The 22,537-nt window shown below is 42.5% G+C and overlaps 1 protein-coding gene across 1 annotated transcript in view; it reads right to left on the bottom strand.

Annotated features, from left to right (window-relative positions):
• DHX57 (DExH-box helicase 57) overlaps positions 1-22,537 on the bottom strand; it is a 95,616-nt gene that overhangs the window by 2,981 nt on the left and 70,098 nt on the right. The window contains exons 6-20 of the mRNA XM_083176062.1: positions 22,322-22,533; positions 20,610-20,731; positions 17,717-17,912; positions 15,642-15,766; positions 15,426-15,559; positions 14,889-14,943; positions 13,741-13,958; positions 12,625-12,741; positions 11,718-11,814; positions 11,461-11,634; positions 10,453-10,653; positions 9,990-10,266; positions 9,404-9,499; positions 7,880-7,963; positions 3,670-3,807 (exon numbers count right to left, since the gene is read on the bottom strand). Coding sequence (XP_083032188.1) covers positions 3,670-3,807; positions 7,880-7,963; positions 9,404-9,499; positions 9,990-10,266; positions 10,453-10,653; positions 11,461-11,634; positions 11,718-11,814; positions 12,625-12,741; positions 13,741-13,958; positions 14,889-14,943; positions 15,426-15,559; positions 15,642-15,766; positions 17,717-17,912; positions 20,610-20,731; positions 22,322-22,533 — 2,246 coding nt within the window. The remainder of the gene's footprint in view (positions 1-3,669; positions 3,808-7,879; positions 7,964-9,403; positions 9,500-9,989; positions 10,267-10,452; positions 10,654-11,460; positions 11,635-11,717; positions 11,815-12,624; positions 12,742-13,740; positions 13,959-14,888; positions 14,944-15,425; positions 15,560-15,641; positions 15,767-17,716; positions 17,913-20,609; positions 20,732-22,321; positions 22,534-22,537) is intronic.

The following is a 22,537-nucleotide window of genomic DNA, read 5'->3' as shown; positions in this document are numbered from 1 at the left end:
CTGCCGTTGCTGTTGTTTAAGCATCTCCCACCCTTCGCCGGCAACTGAAATCCCATCAATGATGTACTTCTACTTTTTAGCGGTTAGATCAAGTGACCTTGTGTTAATACCTGACACATGCATTTATCTGCTGGATGCCAACATGATGGGACAGCTAATATTTCAGACTCATATAGACAGACATGAAGAAAACCTGGCACAAATTAAAATACTATCATAAAACTTTACTGCAATATAAATCTATTGCAAACAGAATATATGTTATAGATGGGATCATGTGTTTATTATTTATTTACAGTTTCTTATATAGCGCAGCAGATTCCGTTGCGCTTTACAATTGTTGACAGAGATAAAACAAACTCGGTAATAACAGACAGACTTGGCGGTCGGAGGGCCCTGCTTTAAGCTTACAATCTATAGGGATATAGGATGGAAACACAAGGACAGGCACCAGTAATAGCATAGCTTGTAGGTCCAGAAGGGAAGCTATATAATACATAAGTGCCTGCGTATGGAACTTAATTATGATTCTGAATGTCCTAGTGAACAAGAAGAGAAAAAAATAAGACCTGGCTTTTCACCATATAACATAGGGCCGGATTCAGAAGCGATCTGCCGGTGTGCGTTTGTAGCTAGTTTCTGGAGGCTTTTTTTCCTGTTTGCAGATAAGTGGAGTCACTCTAGGCTGACTTCATTCCAATTGAGATGAAAGAAAAGGGGGCGGGCTCTGACATCATTTGACGTCAGCTGCCAGCCCCGAGCAGGCATCAACCCGCCTGCGTTCCCAGAGGAACACCCAGCATTTTCATGGGGACACCCATAGAACACTGGTTTAAATGTTTCAATTAATTGTAATTTTTTTTTCTTTCAAATGGTCTACATTGAATGTTAAATAATGTTAATGTTCTTAATTTTAAGTGGCTCACCATTTTATCTGCTACTAGCGCTAGGGCTGTTGACTAGACATTGGATATGAAAGGGTAAAAAATGTTGCATTTATTTAACCATTTGTTTTCTTAGTACTGCGGTTTAAAAAATCCTTCACCTGCTTACAACCTTTTAAACACTGTTCTGTATTGATATGTGTCTAATAGATTAGACAGCAGACTACCCTGAGGGATCCTACTTGAGGATGTTGTGAAAGATATCGCTCAAAAAGGGGCTCCTGAACAATATATTTCACACTCCCGAGCATCGTTAACCACCATTAATGTCTTCTGAATATGCAGGTCAATTTAGCTATATAGACCATGCATGTTCAGCGGGTCCTGCTGATGTCCCTGAACGATATTGTATACCGATATCGTTCAGTGTGTATGCTCAATATCGGAACCTATGGCCGCAGACTATATTGTCAATTATATAGTTTGCAGCTGGTATCATATAGTGTTTATACCTTAAAGTTGTGAGGTACAGATGGTTCTGATTTGACTCTTTCTACAGGTAGCCCTAGAATAGTATAGCTCTAAGTTCTCCAGTCATAATGATATGATTTAGTATTTTAAAGAACCAGATGAAGCCTTCAGACCCGCATACACTAGTACAACATGGCCCTTTTCCACACGATTTCAACCCATCAGGCCAATACATTGTGTGAAAAGTGTCATATCTTATGACATTTACTTCCAATTCCATACCGATGCTCAGTACCATGCGCATTGGATAGGATCCGGAGATGGTCATGGCTGCCACAAAGATCACATCGCATCCTGGGGCAGTGAATGGGATTGCATAGGATACCTTATATGCAAAAGGACGACATACATTGGATCATGCCATCCTAGGGAAGTTGCCCAGGTTTTGCATGCCTCGAGCTAGTGTATAGGGGCCTTTACAGTGTGATGGTAAATCTGGTAAACTGGCTTTTACCTAGGTTAAACTGAAACACATCCTAGATTTATTGTACATGGTTTTGTTTTCTTTGTTTTTATGGTTTGTATTAAAATCAATAATTTTTTTTTTCTATCTATGCGATTGATTTATTGCAGGCGTACACATTCCTTGCTCCTTGATTAAAGGTTGTGATTGTAGATCAGGAGCATCCCCAGGGAATGGCTTGACCAGCGACTTTCCAGTAACTTTCATTTGCATAAAGGAAAGGAATGATTTACACTATGGACTGTAGTGTTCATTCAAGCACTCGCCATATTTGAAAAGCCATGCAGTTCCTCTTTCATGCCTGGGGTGTTGCTTTCTGCTGTAGTGCTTCTAGCACAGTGTGGTCTGTATCTCAGCACTGATATGCAAACCAGACCTGTGCTAGAAACACCACAGCAGACAGCGACACCCCAGGCAGGAAAGAGGAACTGCATGGGTTTTCAAAGATGGCGGGTGCTAGAATGAACACTAGTCTGAATTCAAGTAGATGCGAGTTTGGTCTTGGGAGCTTTTCTAACGGCAAACTAGCATTGTGAATTGCACTTGCAATCCACTTGCAAACTTGCATCGCAAAGGAATTAATTTTGTGCGCATCCCATGAGGATGTAAAAAAGTAGACAAGATCTTTATTTCAAGGAACTTGTTTCAGAACCTCTAGGACACCCAATCCCCTCCTCCACCCAAATGGTAAATTCTAAGTTGTCAATTTGCTTAACTGGGACAATAATTACATGTCCTTATTGGGGGATGTGGAACATTAGATCAACCAGTATTAAGTCAACAGTCAATATGTCAACTCCACACGGTCAAAAAAGTGGACAGGCGAAAAGTAGTCGTCATTTGGAAGGTAGACACCTGAAAAGGTTGACAGGTAAATTTGGTGTCATGTGTATGTTAAACCATTTAGAAAGCACAATAACTGGAAACAGGTACCCTTGTGGGCTCAATTTTGCTCATCATGTTTCGGCAAGATGTGTCGATACAGGTTACAGTTCCCAATGGTCCTACTAGTCAAGTATGAAAATGTAAAAAAAAAAAATATACAACTTGTGTCAACCATTTGAACCTGTCAACCTTATTCACCTTTTGTGACCTTGTAAATGTTGAATTTTTGTACCTGCTGGCCCATCATCCAGATACCATTATTGGTCTTAAAATAAATGGGTCTTAAGAAAATGGCCTCAAAATTACCTCACGATTGATCAAATTTTTATACACTGCACATTTAATGAACATATTTATCTCATTTAAAAAAATTGCTTATATCTTTTCACATTTTTTTTATTAAAAGTGCCTCAATCAAATTTATTTTTAATTTATTTTTAAACTAACTTGTTTGCTTTTTTACAAAAAAATAAATAAAAATAAAAAGAGCACAAATGCCTTTGACACCTTTTAAGAACCTCTAGCACGTTCTCAATTCTCCATGCCCACTAACAGCCTTCTACGTGGCTCTTTGATCTCAGTTGTGACTTTTTTTTGGGTCCATGTCCTTCTCCTATGTCGCATTTTGTATAAACTTAGCAGACCCCCACTGCGTGTACTGCAAGTAACCATTTCTAACTGTTCTTGCATTTCTTGGGTGCATGCATTTGTACAATGAATTGAAAGTTTAATAATGCAAGTTTGATTTTGCAAACTCACACCTAATTGAATACAGCCCTAGGAGTTGAGTGTTGTCCTCCTGTAACCAATCAATAAGTTAATCTTTCAAAGCGCATAACTTATAGTAAGTAATTTTGAACAAGTGGCAGTGCTACTTTAGGGTATTTAAGTAAGAAAGGTACTTACCTCTTCCCCTGTAGTTTCTAATACTCCATCTCCTCTCTGAGCCCATCTCTTTTCAATATCCCTAGCTCGGAGACCTTCCCTAACAAATCCAATGTCAGAGAGGAGCTCGGTGAACTGTCGCTTTAGACTAGCTATTTCCTGTAAGATAAAACATAAGACAAGGTAAACAATAACCATAAGAACCTGCGGTCAAGATGAAACCTGATTGCTAGAATATAGCATACTCAAAATACATATTAAGAAATTTCAGTAAAATAGGTTTATGGTGACGAGCAATAGTTGGCAACGATACAATATAGCAAGAATTTTAATTATTGCTATATTGCGCAGCACGGATGGTGTGGGCAGTACGGATGGTGTAATGGTTAGCATTACTACCTCACAGCGCTAAGGTCATGGGTTCGATTCACACCATGGCTCTAACTCTGTGGAGTTTGTATATCCTCCCTGTGCTTGCGTGGGTTTACTCCGGGTACTCCGGTTTCCTCCCACAATCCAAAAATATACAGGTAGGTTAATTGGCTTCCAATAAAATTAACCCTAGAATGTCTGTGTGTGCGTGTACATGTGGTAGGGAAAATAGATTGTAAGCTCAACTGGGGCAGGGACTGATGTGACTGTTCAAATATTCTCTGTAAAGGAATATGTATGTGCTATATAAGAAACTGTTAATAAATAAATAAAATAATAATTACTTAGAGAATCTTATCCAAGTTGACATAATAGCATCACAGTTACAGCATTGATGCTGCAACTCTCTTGTTGACAATATCCCAAAGGTGCTCTAGTGGACTGAGATTTAGTGTCTCAATATTCCAATGCTTATGAAGGGGCCTCATTTTTGCCTATAAAACCTTCCTTGCACCATTACATCACTGCAATACTGAACCAATGCCAAAGAAAGCGGGGACATTGCATTCATGTTGTTTTGCTAAATGCTAACCCTATTATCTGCAAGTAACGTTTCTTGTTTTTAGCAGATAGAAGTGGAACCTGATCTGGCCCTCTGCTACTTTAGCCTGTCCACTAATGCCCCTTTCAGACCGCACTAAAAAAACGGTATATTGCCGATTTTTAACCGTTTTGAAACAGTATTCTGTGCGGTCTGAAAGGTGCAAAGTGATTTTACCGTTTCCAAAAAACGTTTTAAAAAAAGCAGGGTCCTACCCGTTTCAGACCCGTTTTTTTAGGTGTCAAAACGGATCTGAAACTGTATTCTACCCCCAATCCCCCCCCAGCGCAGGGAAGGGAATGGTCGCGCTGGGGGCAGGGGGTCCCTGCAAGTGTCTGCCGGAGCACAGTGTGAGGGGGCTGCTGCTACTGCTGCTGACGGCGCAGTCCTGCGCCGAGGAGGTGAGCGGGGACGGGCAGCTCGGGCTGGGGTGCAGGCGGCTGTCTGCCTGGACTCACCAGTTCCGGAGCAGCAGCGGTTCAGCAGTGGAGTGCGGGCAGCGGGAGCATGACGTGGATGTCCCGCTGCCTCCTCGGCCTCTGGGGGTGGGAGAGATGGCGCTGAGACAGTCTGACACAGGCAGCAGCAGCGCAGGGTGTGCTGATGATGAGAGGGACGGAGAGCAGCCAGCGGTGCAGCTGATGGAGAGCGGGCAGGGGGTCGAATGGTGAGGTGATGCCCCCTGCCCGCTCTCCATCAGCTGGACCGCTGCAGTCCCCTCTCAACATCAGCACACCCTGCGCTGCTGCTGCTGCCTGTGTCGGACTGTCTCTACGAGCATTGGAGGGGGGGGGGGGGGGGGCTTTACCGCTTTTCACACTGTTGCTTTCACACCGCAAACCTGCTTAAGACCAGGTATTTACATGCAGTGTGAAAGGGGTTAAACTTGTTCTGACCCGTTTCAAAAACCGTTTTAAATACCTGTTCTGAGCAGGTTTTGCGGTGTGAAAGCAGCATAAGATTTGGCATATTGTGAGTTCAGATATGGGCCAGTATTCAATGCCTCTGATTCTACACATTTTACAGCGAATCAGGCAATTCGACGGGATTACGGTGAATTTTCTCACAGAAAAATAAGTTCGTCCTATTCAATGGACACAATTCGCTGCAAATGAAGAGCGAATGTCTGGCGATTCGCTGATTGCGATTCACCAGGTGGTTTTCAATTAGGTTTTTAGTGGAACGCCCAGAGTGTATTCAATGCTAGGATGGCGAATTGCTTTCTCCCTGATTCGCTGTTTTGCATTCGGCAACTTTTTTAGGTGAACAGGAAAGTGATCTTTTGAAATAAAGGGTTTTGCGGGGGAAGTTTGGTGTAAAAAAAAAGGTACTTGTGAGTTATCCGGGCTCCCGATTTTTTGATTGTATGCCTTAAGTTAAGGCATACAATCCGATGCGATGCGATATCGCATCGCATCGCATCCGACCATCGGATGCGATGACCCGATTTTTCCATAGGAATCAATGTTAAAATGATTCCTATGGAAAAAGGGGTCCTTTTCATACCCCTACTATCCAAGTGGGCATGGAGTTGGATATAAACCTGTGGCGAGCGTAGCGAGCCACCGAGCCCGAAGCGTGGCGAGCGAAGCGAGCCCCGCGAGGGGACGGTATTCCGTGTCCCCTCGCGGGGCTCGCTACGCTCGCCACGCTTCGGGCTCGGTGGCTCGCTACGCTCGCCACAGGTTTATATCCAACTCCATGCCCACTTGGATAGTAGGGGTATGAAAAGGACCCCTTTTTCCCATTGAATTCCATGTTAAAATGGACTCAGTCCATTTTAACATTGATTCCTATGGAAAAATCGGGTCATCGCATCGCATCGCATCCGATGGTCGCATGCGATGCGATGTCCCGATCCGACCCGATTTTAAAATCGGACGCCCGGATAACTCACAAGTACCAAAAAAAAATATGATTTTTTTTTCTAAGAAGGGGCATGCAATTTGTAATCATGTGCATAAAGCACATTAATATATATTTAATTTTATAAAAAAAAAAAAATTGTAACTTTTTTTATACACTTTGGCCAGCAGGGGGCCGGGAGCCGAGAGCAGCTCATTAATATTCATTTATTCACTGCACTCTGGTCCTGATCATTACATATGCAGGATCGGGACCAGAGTGCAGCGGCTGATGATCCCAGCCCCCTGCCAGCTCTGGGGGGGGGTCTGCCAGTGTCCTGGCAGCCCTCCTCAGTGTCAGGCGCAGGCAGGGAGACTTCCATCTCCCTGCCTGCCGCCGTCTCCGAGCTCCCTGCGGATTCGCCACCAGGGGCTCGCTGCCCCTGACGAGTTGAACAGGGCGACACGGAGGGCTGGCAGCGAATGCTCCAGTCTTCCGGAACCCTGCGAATGTGCAGAGAATCCAACACAGGATTTGCTGCACATTTCGTTAATGTGCATTGAATACTGCACATGGTCTTTGCATACCAATATTATACTGCAGTTATTTCAGGCACGGTCACCTTTCAGACACCTTGAATCAGGTTGACTGCTGTCATTAATACAGTGATATTGCCCACAGAACAGCCATTCACTGGAAGTTTTTTGCTTTGCGCAAATTGTTACGAGTGATTGGGATGGAAAGTTGGGGGCCAATCCCCTTAGGTTCCTTTTTTAGTATTCTTTTGGCCCTTTCTACAGCTTTAACTTTATAGTTTTATATAGTGATGATCAAGAAGAGGACAATAGAAGTCTGTGTTCATACAATGCAAAGTTGCTACATTTTAATTAGGTTTTAAAACAAACGGATTATTTTTTAACTCTTTATATAAAATTAGCTATGTTTCAGCCTGAACAATCGATGAGTAGATCTGACTATTTATAAAGTGATGATTCATATATACAAATACCATTCTTGTGCTTTCATTCACTTACTGCAAATTGAAATAGAGACTACAAAAAAAAAAATTAAATCATAGTTAAATTTTAAAGGGAAATGAAACGCCCAAAATTATTATTTTCATGTGTTATGGTTAAAATATACTGACTTGCCTTTCCTTGGATGTCACTCATAAAAAGGTATATCACAGTGTACACCCCCCTTTCTAAAATGACTTAATGAACAGAACAAAAAGCAGAATTAAAAAATGTGGGTGGCGTTATCATAAAAAAAAACAAAAACACAACAACATTCTAGTATTGTATTTTTCAGAACTAACAACTGTACCTAAGCCATATTGTTTAGCGTGTGTAAACACATTTTCAATAATAAAGAATTTTAAAGCAGTTTCCCTTTATAGGAGAGTTTACTTACCTGAAGTACCCTTGAAGACAAGAAATTGTCCCGGCAATACTGGTATCCTGCCCGCGAGTTCTCTCTTGTGATTGTGCTCCAGCCCTAGCCAAATAGAGAAAAATCACATCTTTACTATAGGACTACAAAACATAAAATTAAATTAGTTTTATATAAAAAAAAAAATAAGACCACGTTAATTATCTATACAGATTTTTTTTAAGGTGTCAGCAATAAAAAGATTTAAATTTGTTAGGGATTTCTCGAGGGTGTGGTACAAAAAGTGGACGTCAAAATGTTGACTTGGATCAATGCAGCAAAGGTATTTTACATTCACTCTGTATAAAGCCTAATCCTCACCAATGTCATCAGGGATGGATTATTAGAGCGACAGTATACAATACAGATAGTCAATAGGTTAACACAGTGGTTCACAAACTGTGTGTCGTGGCACCCTGGGGTGCCGCAGGACACTTGTAGGGGTGCCTTGGGTTGGTGATCCAGGACCATTTTAAAATTATTTATGTACATTTTAATAGATAAAACCAGTGCTCGAGGCTGCCAATCATAAAATATGTAGATATGAATCATGTTCATCACCACATGGCTGTACCCAAGGGTGACATATAAACTCAATTTGGACATTTGGACAATTTTACTGCCTCTTTAACCCCCGTCGACCTATTGATTGTTCACCATCTAGCGTCGAGCTATTGACTTGCCATCTACTTTCAGTCCTATTGGAGGTATTCAATCCGGGATTCCGACTGTCTAAACGTCCCACCAATCGGAATCCTGGGTGTTTTTTCTGATCTGACACTAACTCAGTCGGAATTCAAATTTCCAACTGTCGAGTGTCGGAAAGTCTGTAAATTGTTGGAAACGGCCACGGATTGACGGATAAAGTTCATGAATGGGACAATCCACGGCAGTTTCCGACAAAACAGATCCGACTTTAAAAAAAGTCAGATCTGACATCCTTCAACACTGTCGTTAACAGCAGCATCGAACAGGTGAGTGCCGATATTTCCCCTGTTGGGAAATATTGGCACAGATTGAATATCCCACATATTCCATCCGGTTACCAATGTTGACATTATCATAGTTTAACATGGCAATGTCCACCTGCTGTCCATATTACTATTCTGAATGAATTACTACATACCATTTCTTAAGGTGCCCATACACGTTACAATTATTGTATACAATATCGCATCTCATCGTATCTTGGTTTGCGATGAGATGAGATCTAGTACAAAAAGTATGTGCTGCACATACTTTTTGTACTAGATTTCATCTCATCTTATCGCAAAACCGAGATGTGATGAGATGCAATATTGTATATAAAATGGTTCCATTTTCCCATGAAATGCAAAGTTTTACAAAACAAAACAGTGAATATTGCCCAACACCTGATATCTGATCAATCAGAAGTTTCTACTGTTTACGATGACCAAGTTTGGGGATTGTTACTGCCACTATAAATATCAGGCCAGTGTGGTTTCCACCTTAAGGTTACAGTTACCTGTAAGCAGTGTGTTTTACCTTATACGCCTGGAGAAGAGCCAAATGATCACTGTTTGCTATGGCAAACTCTTGCTTTTTCTTGTTTGCCTCCTCCTTTTTATCCCATGGACACACCTATAAAATAAATTAAAACTATTTAATGGTTGCTTAAATGTAGATGTGTAAAGACAAATTAGAAGGTTATTACATTGATCATCACATTAAAAATAGCAACTTCCTTTAATGGGTAAACTGCCTCATTGGCCTGGTTGATACCATCTGATTAAAGGGCATCACTCCCATAATAGGTAGTGCGGTCATTTTTCATCTACAGTTGGATTTGTGTCTTTCCACATCATTGCCTCACCCAAAGGCAATGATGTCATACTCCTGTCAAGACACACTTTATAGCAGGCATGTCCAAACTATGGCCCTCCAGCTGCTGTGGACACAAGTCCCATAATGCCTTGACACAGTTTTGCTATTAGGGAATGCTAAAACGACGGCTAGGCATGCTGGGATATGTAGTTTCACAACAGCTGGAGGGCCACAGTCTGCTTTATAGGGATCAACTCCTAATTTTTTCTCTTTAATGGAGTACATTGTTTTACAACAGAATACTCACAAAGGGATTCTTAAAGGCCAGGCTAGCAGCAATAGTGAGCGCGGGATCCAGACAGCGAAAGATGGCCCCAAACAGCATCAGCTTTCCAATCCTCACATCCACTGGTAGAGAAGCCAAATGATACCCAAGAGGCGTGAGCTTTTCCTGCTTAGTAAGAGCACCAAGATCCTGAAGGCGTAACATGGAGGCGTGAAGGGAGTCCACTCCGGGGGGCTCAATCAGCCGGGACAAGACAGTTTCCAGACGACACTCAGAAAACATCTCTAAAATCTTTATTCTAGTGGTTAAAAAAAAAAAAAGTTATTGACAATGAATCCAGCAGCTCTACAACCCAGCCCAGGTGTAAAAACAAAACTTGTTTTTGCCGACTTATTAAAAGGGAGTTTTAAAATGACAGTATGGTAACAAATATAACTGGCGAACTCAGCAATGCATTAATCTGCATGCTGGGCATTAAGGGTACCTCAAACAGAGCTGTTCCAGGGGGATTCGATGGATCTCCGGAGGCTGTTGCTCTAGAAGCTGATGCTTGTAGTGGTGGCTAGAGAAGAGGTGAAAGCAAACACCGGAGGCCACACGCCCAGCTCTTCCTTTCCTCTGCATGGCATTGGCTTGGGATACCCATGCATCTTCAAGACTCTCCATACTCTTACAGGGGTCATATCTAGGACACAGAAGGTACCAATTTTGTTGATCCTTTATGTAGCAAACTAAAGCATTAGGTACATGGAAGTATTAGAAACTATACTGTTCACTCAAGTACAATTAGCAGTGCCAGGATAGGACTTCTATGGCACTAAGGCACAGTATCAAAGTAGCCTTGATAAACCATCAAGAGTGGATTTTCTACTGTTTTTTTTGTTTTGTTTTTTTAATCGGGTTATTCAATTGCCTGACTAAAAGCACAAGTTCTCCCGAAAACACACAGGTTCAGAGAAAGCCTGAGTGTTTAGCAGCTGCAGCCCAGTTTTCGCTGGGTCTGCTTTATGGGATTTTCCTTTCTTGTCTGAGACGGGCAAAAAAAAAAAAATCTCTGCTATGCTAAGGCAGGCACCGGCTTATCACCTACAGATCAATGGTTGCTGTCAGGTTAATGACAGGCTAAAAGACTGTTCTTAAGATTATTTGTGTTTCTGTTGGTCGCCAGACTGTTTTAACGTAAAGGGCCATTTTACACAAACCAGTTTTGACCGGACAGTTGTGCCTTTCACATGCACCGGGCTTCATGAGCCGGTGCAGTGTAAATTTGGGGACCACCTCTGAATTACCTTGGCGACTTGGCCCTACTAGAAAAAAGATTAGCAGTTCTGAAAACTCAGTTTGCTTACACATTTATAGTTACATTTAAATATTTAATTCAGTTTTGAGGAAGACACTTGAAGAAATAAGAATATATATATATATATATATATATATATATATATATATATATATATATATATATATATAATCTCCTTTACACATATAATACCTTTTCTCCCTCATTTTGCCGGAGTCAATCACATACACGACGTCATCGATAGTAATGGAGGTTTCCGCAATATTGGTGGAGAGGATAATCTTGGTAACTCCTGGTGGAGGCCTTATGAAGACATCCTGCTGTTCTTCATTTGACAGGGATGAGTGCAGGGGATAAATGACGCAGCTGTCAGAAGAGGATAAGAAATCTATGATCATAAGATCCTTTGACCCTATACATTTTATATGCGTGTAGAATGCCGGACGTACCGCTTACTACGTCGATTGCTAAACAAGGCATTTGATTGGAGTTGCTCATATAGCGTTTTAATTTCTGCAAGACCAGGCAGAAAAACTAAAACAGCACCTAATAACAAAAGAAAAACAATGGTAATACACAAAATATGGGCGCAGGAAAGAACATAAAAAAGGTAAATACTGCATTGGTTTAATATATGCAGATTAGTTAGTGCAAGCATACATAAGGGCATAGTAATAACACTGCCTGAGGCACCTCGCTAAGGTTACACCCTATATGGTCTAGTTCAGAAGAGGTCACCAATTACTGTGAAGTATAGATATATAAAGAGTCAATTATATTATTGCCTCATTTTTGTTTTAAGGTACAATTGTCACCACCTCTGAATTGTGGATATTGTACCCCTGTGACACCTCTACAGTGTTATAATCCCTGAATAAATTGAAGGGTGACCAGGCAAGAGTAGGTAGACTCTATGGGCAGCATGGATAATGTAATGGTTAGCATCACAGCACTGAGGTCATGGGTTGGATTCCTACCATGGCCCTAACTGTGTGGAGTTTGTATATTCTCCCCGTGCTTGCGTGGGTTTCGTCCCACAATTCAAAAATATACCGGTTGGTTAATTGGCTGCCAACAAAATTAACCTTAGAATGTCTGTGTGTGCGTGTACATGTGGTAGGGAATATACATTGTAAGCTCCACTGGGGCAGGGACGGATGTGAATCTTCAAAAAATGTTACCTGTACAGCGCTGCGGAATATGTGTGTGCTATATAAATAACTGGTAATAAATAAACAAACAGTACAGCGATCCTACCAGTGTAGGATCACCACAATAAGAAGTTTGGGGGAAGAGTTTAAAAAAACAAACCCCCCAAAAATAAGTAAAAAATTAGCAACGGTCGCATTTACCAACCTGGTGGGTACGAGTGGTCTCTACTGACTATCCATTCAAGCAAAGCTTCAATTAACTCCAGATTAATTTTATCTAAGTCCATACCGGCCAGAGTGCCGATGACAGATTTATGAACACCTGCAATAAAAAAGAAATAAAAAAAAAGATCGCAATCAAGCAAGGAAACTTCTGCCCGCCTCTCACATGTGACATAGCATGTAAAAATGAATAAGATTCAAATATTCTTAACCTTTGTATAAGAGGATATAACATTTTACGGTCACTTTAAAAAACTAATTTAGTTTAAATTGAAGGGGCCTGGAGACTTCTTTTCAATATTCATTCAGAACAAATAAAAACACTGAATCCAACATTTTTCCCCATTTGAAAACATAGTGAGCAGTGACCATGTGATTCTTTGGTTGACTGATAACTGGTCCCACAGACCACCGTACCCATAAAAATGTTTCAGTTTTATACAATCAGTGACTGGGTCAAATATCCAGATATTGTGCGATTCCCTTTAAGGAACTCTGGACTCTTGATATGTCCTTCTTGTACCAGAGCTTGGAAAGCTACCAGTAGCCTGCCTCAGTTACATGTTATCCTTCAGTGGCGCATGCAGGGGGGTTTCTGATTGCACTGAAAGCTCCCTGCGAAGCCTTTTTTTTCTGGGTTACCATTGTTGTGCCGCAGCTGCTTCCAAGTGCCCGGGCAGTGACAGAAGCCACTTTAATCATGCCAGCGGCACCTCAAAGCACAGCAGAGATCAAAGAGGAGCAGCATTCACTGAGCAGTGGTGGATGAACTATGGGGTTTATTCTAGTTCATTCTTTCTGACAAAATCCTTCTTAGATGGACAAAACCATGTGCACTGCAGGGGGGCAGATGTAACATGTGCAGAGAAAATTAGATTTGGGTGAGTTGTTTTGTTTCTGTGCAGGGAAAATACTGACTGCATGATTTTACACTGCAATATAGATCTCACTTTGAAGAAAAACCCCACCCAAATCTAATTCTCTCTGCACAAGTTACATCTGCCCCACCCGCAGTGCACATGGTTTTGTCCATCTAAGAAGGATTTTGTCAGAAAGAATGAACTAGAATAAACCCCTATGTTATGTTTCGTAGTCTTACCACTGTAACGTGTGGAAAGCTCCTTAAAGCTCAGTTGTTGGTCTGGCACATTATCCTTCACTGTTCTGGTGTCCTGCAACCTTGCTGCGGCCGTCATAGCTTGCTCCAAGTCTTCCAGTACTTCTCCATAACTCTTCCCTTTCTTCCCTTTAGTTGACTCCTGTGTAGAGGAATGCTTGGAGGAGCGACGATAAGGGCTTCCATCTTCCAGCACATACCTGACAAAATGACATGATATCTTACTGCTAATTATCGGGTGTGGTATGCGACTCCGACAGTCGGGATCCCGACAGTCATTATCCCGACGTCGGGATCCCGACTGCCCGGAGTCAGACAGCATGGCGAGCGCAAAAAAGCCCGTTGCGGGCTTGCTGCGCTCGCCACGCTGCAGGCGCGGTGGCTCGCGTATTCTATTCTCCCTCTATGGCAGTGGTGTCAAACTCATGGCCCTGCAGCTGTTGTGGAACTACACGTCCCAGCATACCCTGCCACAGATTTTATATAATGGACTGCTAAAACTGTGGCAGGGCATGCTGAGACATGTAGTTCCACAGCAGCTGGAGGGCCATTAGTTTGACACCACTGCTCTATGGGGTCGTGGACCCCCACGAGGGAAAATAGCGGGTGGCCGTCGGGCACCCGGCTGTCGGCGTTTTGACAGTCGGGATCCCGATGTCGGGTAAATGACTGTTGGGAACCCGTCCGGCACCCTAATTATCTTACTGTGAGGAAAATGCGGTAAAACCCCCCATGCACTAAAACTCTAGCGCCAGGTTTCTGCAATATAAAGAAGAGGCCTATGGGCTTCTCTTCACCACAGTGTTTCCCTCCCAGCATGCCCCGTATCACTAAGGACCGCTCTTGCGATAAGAGCTGAGCGGTCATATCACAAGAACGGTCCTTTGCCTTAATAATTGCATATGTTAGTGCATATGCAATTATTCAGAATTAGGTAGCCAGTGAATATGATCCCTGTGTGTGTGTGTGCGCGCGTGTGTAGTGGAGGTTAGCGCATCCCTTCCTGAGTATTTATTAGTTGCTTGCACAATAATTCACAAGCCGCCAGCAAACTAAGGAAGGGAAATTGCACAAATAGGTACATAATTACAAGTAATTAAAGTCTGGCCTTATAACAGAACCATCCTCACCTTGTTTTAGCTATGGCATCTTCCAGGAAATATTGATCAACTGGAAACGTACGGCCTGGAATAAAGAGAATATTGGAATCATTTTGATCCATAACATACAAATAAATGTAAAAAACTGCACAATACTAATGGTCTACCACCACTCTCTCATTGAAATAGTTTTCAACATGAGGTGTGCGGTATAAGAGGCACGTCACTGCACAGGTGACAGTGCTTCCTTCTGGTTCCTAGCAACATAAATGTGACTTCCGTCATGTGATTCCACTCTCAGTTCCCAGGAAATAGCAGCACGGTTTGCGGCAGGAGGGTGAGGTTTCTAGAGGTAAAGTGGACAAACTACCAAGAGCTTCATGGGTAAGCTGCATGAGGGAGGCAAATGCCATTTGAGTCAAGTTTTGTAATGACAGAGTAACATCTGACTGTATATTTGTGAATGATACACAGTGCTTATGCATTAAGTTACAAATATCTAACAATTTTATTAAATTGGATTGGCAGACAGTCAGCTTTAAGGATTACACATATTTGACCCATTACCTGGTATGTGTACAACGGGGCACCCAAAGAAGTACTGCGAAAAAAGCTCAGCATTCACAGTGGCGCTCATGAGCAAGATTTTCAGGTCTGGCCGCTGAATCATCACATCTTTCAACACCAATAGCAGGAAGTCACTGGGTGAAACAAACATGGAGGTTAAGGAACCCTGCGCCTCTTTATTGCTGCAAATGAGCAGTTTGCAATGTAGGTGGCTACCTTTCCTCTGTCCTCTCATGGACTTCATCCACAATGACGTGAGTGATACCATGTAACGTGCTGTCTCCTTCCAGCTGCCTCAGGAGGACACCTGTTGTACAGTACAGAAGTCTGGTAGCGAAAGACTAAAACCAAAGGAAAAAGACAAGTATTGTTTTGTGTTAGTCATCAGCTGAGATGATAAAGATTTCACCTGTTACTGATGGATCGGGCTGAGAAATCGGCCCATATTGGATGCCTTTGTTATCCCATCGGGTCCAAACCACGGTTCCGTGCGCATCGGACCCAAGTCAGAGGTCGGTCTTGCCTGCTGGGCCGACCTCTGACTCTGACCCTGACCCCCCCGCTTGGCAGAGGGGAACAGGAGTCCCATGCAATACATCACATGTGAAAGGACTAATGTGATATATTGCATGTGATCCCGCCGCCGGGGAAGATCGGATGGCCATACACCATGCTACGATAAATTGCAGTAGTGTATGGCCACCTTAGAAGATTACAACAGTTGCACAATTACGAGGAGTGCACAAAAATCACGAGTTGATGAGACTGATTTATGAGTTAAGCTGCCATACATCTAAAGATTTATGGTCTGATCTGGCTGGTTGGTACACAAATCTGGTAATATCAGATGCCTGCTTTAGTCAGCTTTTCAGCATTTTGGAGCAAATGGTCAATTGTCATTTGCTCCCATAAATTAGCCTATTTTTGTGCCAACCAGCCAGATCAGACAATCTAATTCTCTCTGCACGTTACATCCGCCTCACCTGCAGTGCACATGGTTTTGTTCATTTCAGAAGGCATTTTCCTTTGCGAGTGAACCAGAGTAAAGGGCCATAGACTCATACACACACACATATACATATATATATACACATATATATATATATATATATATATATATATATATATATATATATATATATATATATATATATATATATATATATATATACACATACATACATACATATATACATACACACACACACATATACTGTACATACACACATTAAAATATTAGGTACTTGTTTCCTAGAACGGCCACAATCGGGGGTAATCGTGTACCTTAACTTAAGGTACACGATTACCCCCGATGGACCCGATTTCCTTTGAAATCAGGTTCATTTTGCCGGCAAAGGAAAAATCGGGTCCATCGCGTCGGTCGGGTGCATTAACATGGCATGCGACGCGACCGACGCGATGCACCCAATTTTGCCATAGGGTTCAATGTTAAAGTATTTTTAACATTGTAATCGGGAAAAAAATGGCAAATGGGCCAATATGGCCCATTTCTCATTGTATATGCCCCCCCCCCCCCCCCCCCATTGTGAACGTCACCCCACGATTGACGGCAACCCGAAGCGTGGCGAACGTAGCAAACCCGCGAGGGGCGGTGGTGTGCGTCCTCCGACCTTTTCATACCCCTACTATCCACATCGGCGTGGAGTTGAGAATATAAAGTGTGGCGAGCGCAGCGAGCCACCGAGCCCGAAGCGTGGCGAGCGGACGCGTATACCTGTGAAGTTATACGCGTCCGCTCGCCACACTTTATATTCTCAACTCCACGCCGACGTGGATAGTAGGGGTATGAAAAGGTCGGAGGACGCGTACCGCCGACCGCTCGCCACGCTTCGGGGTGGGGTGCCGTTGAGGGGGTTAAAATTGGGGTCTGGAGAGAATTTTACATTGAATCCAATGTAAAATAGGGTCCCAGGGACCCTATTCACATTTCAATCAATGTAAAAATCGGGACCATCGCGTCAGTCGCATCGCATGCGATTTGGTCGCATGCGATGCGACCGACCCGATCAACATCGGTGTGGCCGTTCTAGGAAACAAGTACCAAATATTATATACAAAACACACATACAAAGTATATCTATTGTGCAGTGGTACTATTTTGTTTGAACCACCACTTCTGACGTTGGGCCCAGTAGAAGTCTGGCGTACTTTGCTCAAGAGAAGTGGGCACTGAAGAAGTGCATATAGTTCCTGCATCTGTACTAGTGTTCCTGGCTTACTAGTAGCCAGCATTACCAGTGTGGACTTGTACCTAGTAAGTATCCACTGACCTTGACACTCTCCAGTCTAATCTGGTATCCCACAGAGACACCGACTCTCTCTGCTCTCTCCTGAGCCACACGTTCAGCCACGGAAATAGCAGATATCCTTCGTGGTTGTGTGCATACTATATTAGCCACATGATTGGGAGACCCTTGCAAAGAAGCATCCAGTATAAATTGTGGAATCTGTGTTGTCTTACCACATCTGCAGAGAGAAAGTGTATGAGAGAATATTCTGATCCCCTTCACACAGACAAAATAAGGATGCATTACATTTTTATAACAAAAAAAAAAAAACCCACAAAGATCTTTTTAGTTGCTTAACCCCTTGAGTGGTGGGTTTTGCTGGAGCAGGACAAAGGGCAGGGAGCGCTCCCAAGTCCCCCCGAGCGGTGCCGAACATACCCAGGCCTGCCGCCAACGTCACTGCTGCTGTAAAATGAGTGACAACTAGGTCAGGTGATGGGGGGGAGGGGGTCTAGAGGTGGTGCACACCTGGACACCACTGGCGTGCACCTATTCTATATTGGTGGTATGGAAATTTTCCAGGACTGCTGCGGCAGTGCAGCTGAGCCTGAAAAATTTCCGGGCATACCACCCAAGGGGTAAAAATTCATTTTTACAACAATTTTTTTTTAGTAATCCACCCTAACAAAAATTATAAATTGTTCTGTGCACACAGACGAAAGGAGCTAAATGGTGAGTTTTGAGGACTTTTGTGCAAGTCTGCCCATTTCTTTAAAGCAATTATTTAGAAATACCAGGTGGGTTTTGCCTAGTAATACCCCTTTTACACCGAAACGCCAGGTTGCAACTGGGATTTTGGACCCAGCTTCAACCTGGGTGCGACCCGGCATTAGTTACCTTTTACACCGAGTCTGTCCCGGCAAATTTCACCTGGGCTTCCCCCAATGATGTAAATGGGAGCCGGGCCGAATGACCAAGCCTGTCCTCTACCCAGGTCCTGCCTGTGTTCTAACCTGGTCAGGACCTGGGTAGAAGTCCCGTGTAAAGGGACACGGGTTAACCCCTTTGAAACCACCGCTGACCCGGGTCCACAAGGCAAAAACACAGATTTTTGCGGCGGTGTAAAAGGGGTATAAATGATTGTGGCTTTAAACAAACAGAAATCCAGCACCTCCAGGAATGCCGAGGATTTGGCAACTAGCCCCACATGTAAGTGCTTACCTTGTTGTCTAGGTGTGGTGCAAAAAACAGGACCAGAGAGATAATCTGACAGCATATGTGACAGCATACAATGATCTAGTTTATAATGTTTCAGCCCAGACAGGGCCACATAAAATAGCTGCCAACCAGACTCCCCAATTTAATAAAAAAAAAATTTCCAAAATATTCTGTGGCTTTGCAGAAGTTTTAAGGTAAATTTTTTTAAAAAAAATCTTCCAATACTGTTGCGGTACCCAGTTCCTTTTCTATGAGGAGATGTGCAAGAAATATGGCAGCAAAACATAAGACAGTCACTCTTTCTATTTGTGGGATTTTTTTTACATTGCTTACTGAGTGACTTTTACGATTGCTCTAAGCTAGTGGTTCCCAAATGCGGTGGTCCTCAAGGCACGCCAACAGTCCAGGTTTTAGGGATATCCCTGCTTGTGCACAAATGGTATAATCAAAATGACTGAGGTACTAATTAAGTCACCGTGCCTAAGCACGGATATCCATAAGGCAATCCAACAGTTCAGGTTTTAGTGATATCCCTGCCTGTGCACAAATAGTATAATCAAACTGACTGATGTACTAATTAAGGGGTAGATTTATTAAGCTCAGTGAAGTGATAAAGTGTCTGGTCTTTATCACCGGCCAATCAGCTCCTACCTGTCATTTTTCATACCAAGCGTGTAACTTCACAGTTAGGAGCTGATTGTCCGGTGACAAAGTACCAGCCACATTATCACTTCACCGAGCTTAATAAATCTGCCCCTCAGTCACCCATGACTAACCATGGATATCTATCAGGCAATCCAACAGTCCAGGTTTTGAGGATAGCATTTGGGAGCAACAGCTCTTTGCTATTACAAGGTTACGCACATAAAAATTATATCTGATTACTAACAGACACTGCTCAAATTACTGATTTAAGGATGATCAAACTTCAAATTATACAGACATTTTGATATTTTTTTCTTCTGTATTTACTCAATACATTGGTTAAAAAGGCACTGAACCCGTGTCACCATAGTTACAGGCCCAATTTTGTTACTAATGAAACAAATGAGAGGAACATATAGGACAGACACCTATGAACAGCTTATGGTGCGTACACACTGTTAGATCTGGCATTCCATTCGATATACCGTTTGATTTCTACTATATAGTCTTGGCTGGAAAGACTATTTTGCTTTTCGATTTCCACTAAACATGAACGCGCATCAGGATTGAATCTGCATCGAATGCTTCTAAAAGAAAAATCGAATAGAAAAATAGCGCATCTCTCACCTTGTGACACATGGGGACTGCAGTGAGCCATGTGAGGGGACACAGTACACTAATACGGAACGGATTAGTATGCTTCCAATTCGGCCAACTAAAACCTCTCCAGTTAAATATAAGCATGGGAGCAACCCGACATAGGTAGGACACACAGGATGAAGACCTACATCTATTGCTTTCATCGTTAATTCTTATCAACTTGTGATCTGTAATACACTTGTGGGTAGATTTACTAAAGCTTCTCAAACTAACAGTGGTGTTGCCCATAACAACCAACCAGATTCTGTCACAACAGATCCGGATTAGTTGCCTGGGGCAACACCACCACTTTGAAAAACTTTAGTACATCTACTCCATGGTCTACATTCTTTTAAGAACATGTGTATACACTAAACGTATACAGAGCACAAATTAAAAGGTAACAACTCCCATAAGCACAATACTTACTTACCCAGTCATTCCACTTACAACCAGAACCTGATGCTGTGACAACAGCTTAAGTATTGGGTCTTGCTGTTCCCATGCTGGGAGTTTCATCCTCTCCTGTAGCATGGACTGGTATTTCTTGGAAGCCTAGAAAATGCATTCACGTCACTTCTTACTCTAGTTGTAAAATGCAGCAAAGATGTAATCCGAGTAAAAACACATTATACACATTATTCCGTATGAGGAGGAATTACAAGCAAATGATAGTAGTCCAAGGTGAGCACACTTACACTGACCCATTTTAACGCAATCATTGCCTGGTAATGAAACCTGAAATGTACTTTTAGAGACTGTTGTGCAGGTTTTGAGTCATATGCATGACATAATACAGCGGCAGCAAACTGCACTCACGTCGTAGGCTGCATACGCATTTATACCAACCTATAATGGCCAATGACAGGACGTTTCTTGGTTGCATACATAGGCAAGATAACAGAGCTCTGCATGTGTTTGAGGGAGAGGGGTTTCAGGTGCATGTTACGCACTATTCTCAAGCATGTGCTAAACGAAAGCCAAATTTAGATGGAACTCCTGCTCCTAGCATGTGATAGGTGTAAGTACAGATGATAATGATGGAGGCTGGTCTTATGGAGAGAAGAACAGGGAAATTAGTTTTTTAGGACTATACAGTGTATAAGGTCATTAACATTCCACTTGCTTCAGTTGCCCAGAAGTGCACTTGCATTACATTCGACTCAGAATCCGGCTCTGTACTCACATCAACACTTGTGCAATTGAACAGAAGTCTGATAGATTGCATGGAAATGGAAATATATAGATTTTATTTCATACCATCGTTCATATTCATTGTTGGCAACCTATTCAATTTTATACAGATTAAAGCATGATGGCCTTAGTAATTAGGACCCTGTAGTCGCTTTGAAGTGTCAGAGTGCTTGGGGTTTTTGGCACTAGAGTCAGAAACAGTTGACTTGGGTACAGATTAGATGTAGCCAAGGATACAGCAACGGCTTCATCCATTATATACATCATGGGAGATCAGGGCAATTCCTCATTCTGCCGATGTATGGGTCGGGGGATCTGGGGATTGGAGAAATCCAACATGTCTGAACTCACAGATTCCGACCACAAACAGATCAGGACTAGCAAGCCAGGATTTCTATCATGCAGTTTTTATGCCAGTTTCCAGGAGCATCGTCAGTAATCGATGCCCGCTGCTTGGAACTTTCAGTCGTTTGGATCGGGACGTAAAAATGAGGGATCAGCCCACAAATGTATGAACCTATCACAGAACGCCAAGATCACCCTAAAATGATAGAACAACCCATCATAGAGAAGAAAGCACATTGTAATATTGGTTTCTCTATAAAATTGCATTAATAACTTAGGCTGGGTACACAGCCAACACAGCGATTTGGTATACACATACTGAAGTCACAATTGGGTGGGTATTTCAATTTGCCCACCCAGCTATGATGTCAGTTCCTTCAGCCAGTAAACGGGTGTAGGCAGATCGCCCATATACACAGCCAGACATGCCAATTTATCGGCATTGGCTGTGCTGTAGGGACAATCTGATAAGTGTTTACGAAACACGTAATTCGGAGAAATATTGGGTATATATATCACTATTTAACGGCACAGGCAATATAGCGATTTGTGTACAGGCTTTAGAAAAGAAATGGACTGCACTAGGGCCATAGGGCCAAGACTTACTTGTTTTGCACGGAAGTGTTTGTAGAGTTTGGCATTCTCTGCATGTACGGCTTTGGTGTTCCAGTGGTATTTCTTGGACTGCTTTTTTTTCAGGTTGGCATAACTTTCATTTTCAACCACCACCTCCTCCGACTCCAAATCCTCAAATTCACTGTCATCAGTTTGAACATGTTTATTGAACTCTTCCTTCACAATTGTATGATCCTTCCTTCCTTG

Source organism: Crinia signifera, chromosome 3, assembly GCF_055691185.1.
Source record: "Crinia signifera chromosome 3, ASM5569118v1, whole genome shotgun sequence".
Classification (NCBI taxonomy): domain Eukaryota; kingdom Metazoa; phylum Chordata; class Amphibia; order Anura; family Myobatrachidae; genus Crinia; species Crinia signifera.
Note: the sequence above shows the minus strand (reverse complement) of the source record. Positions and strands in the feature narration are given on the sequence as shown.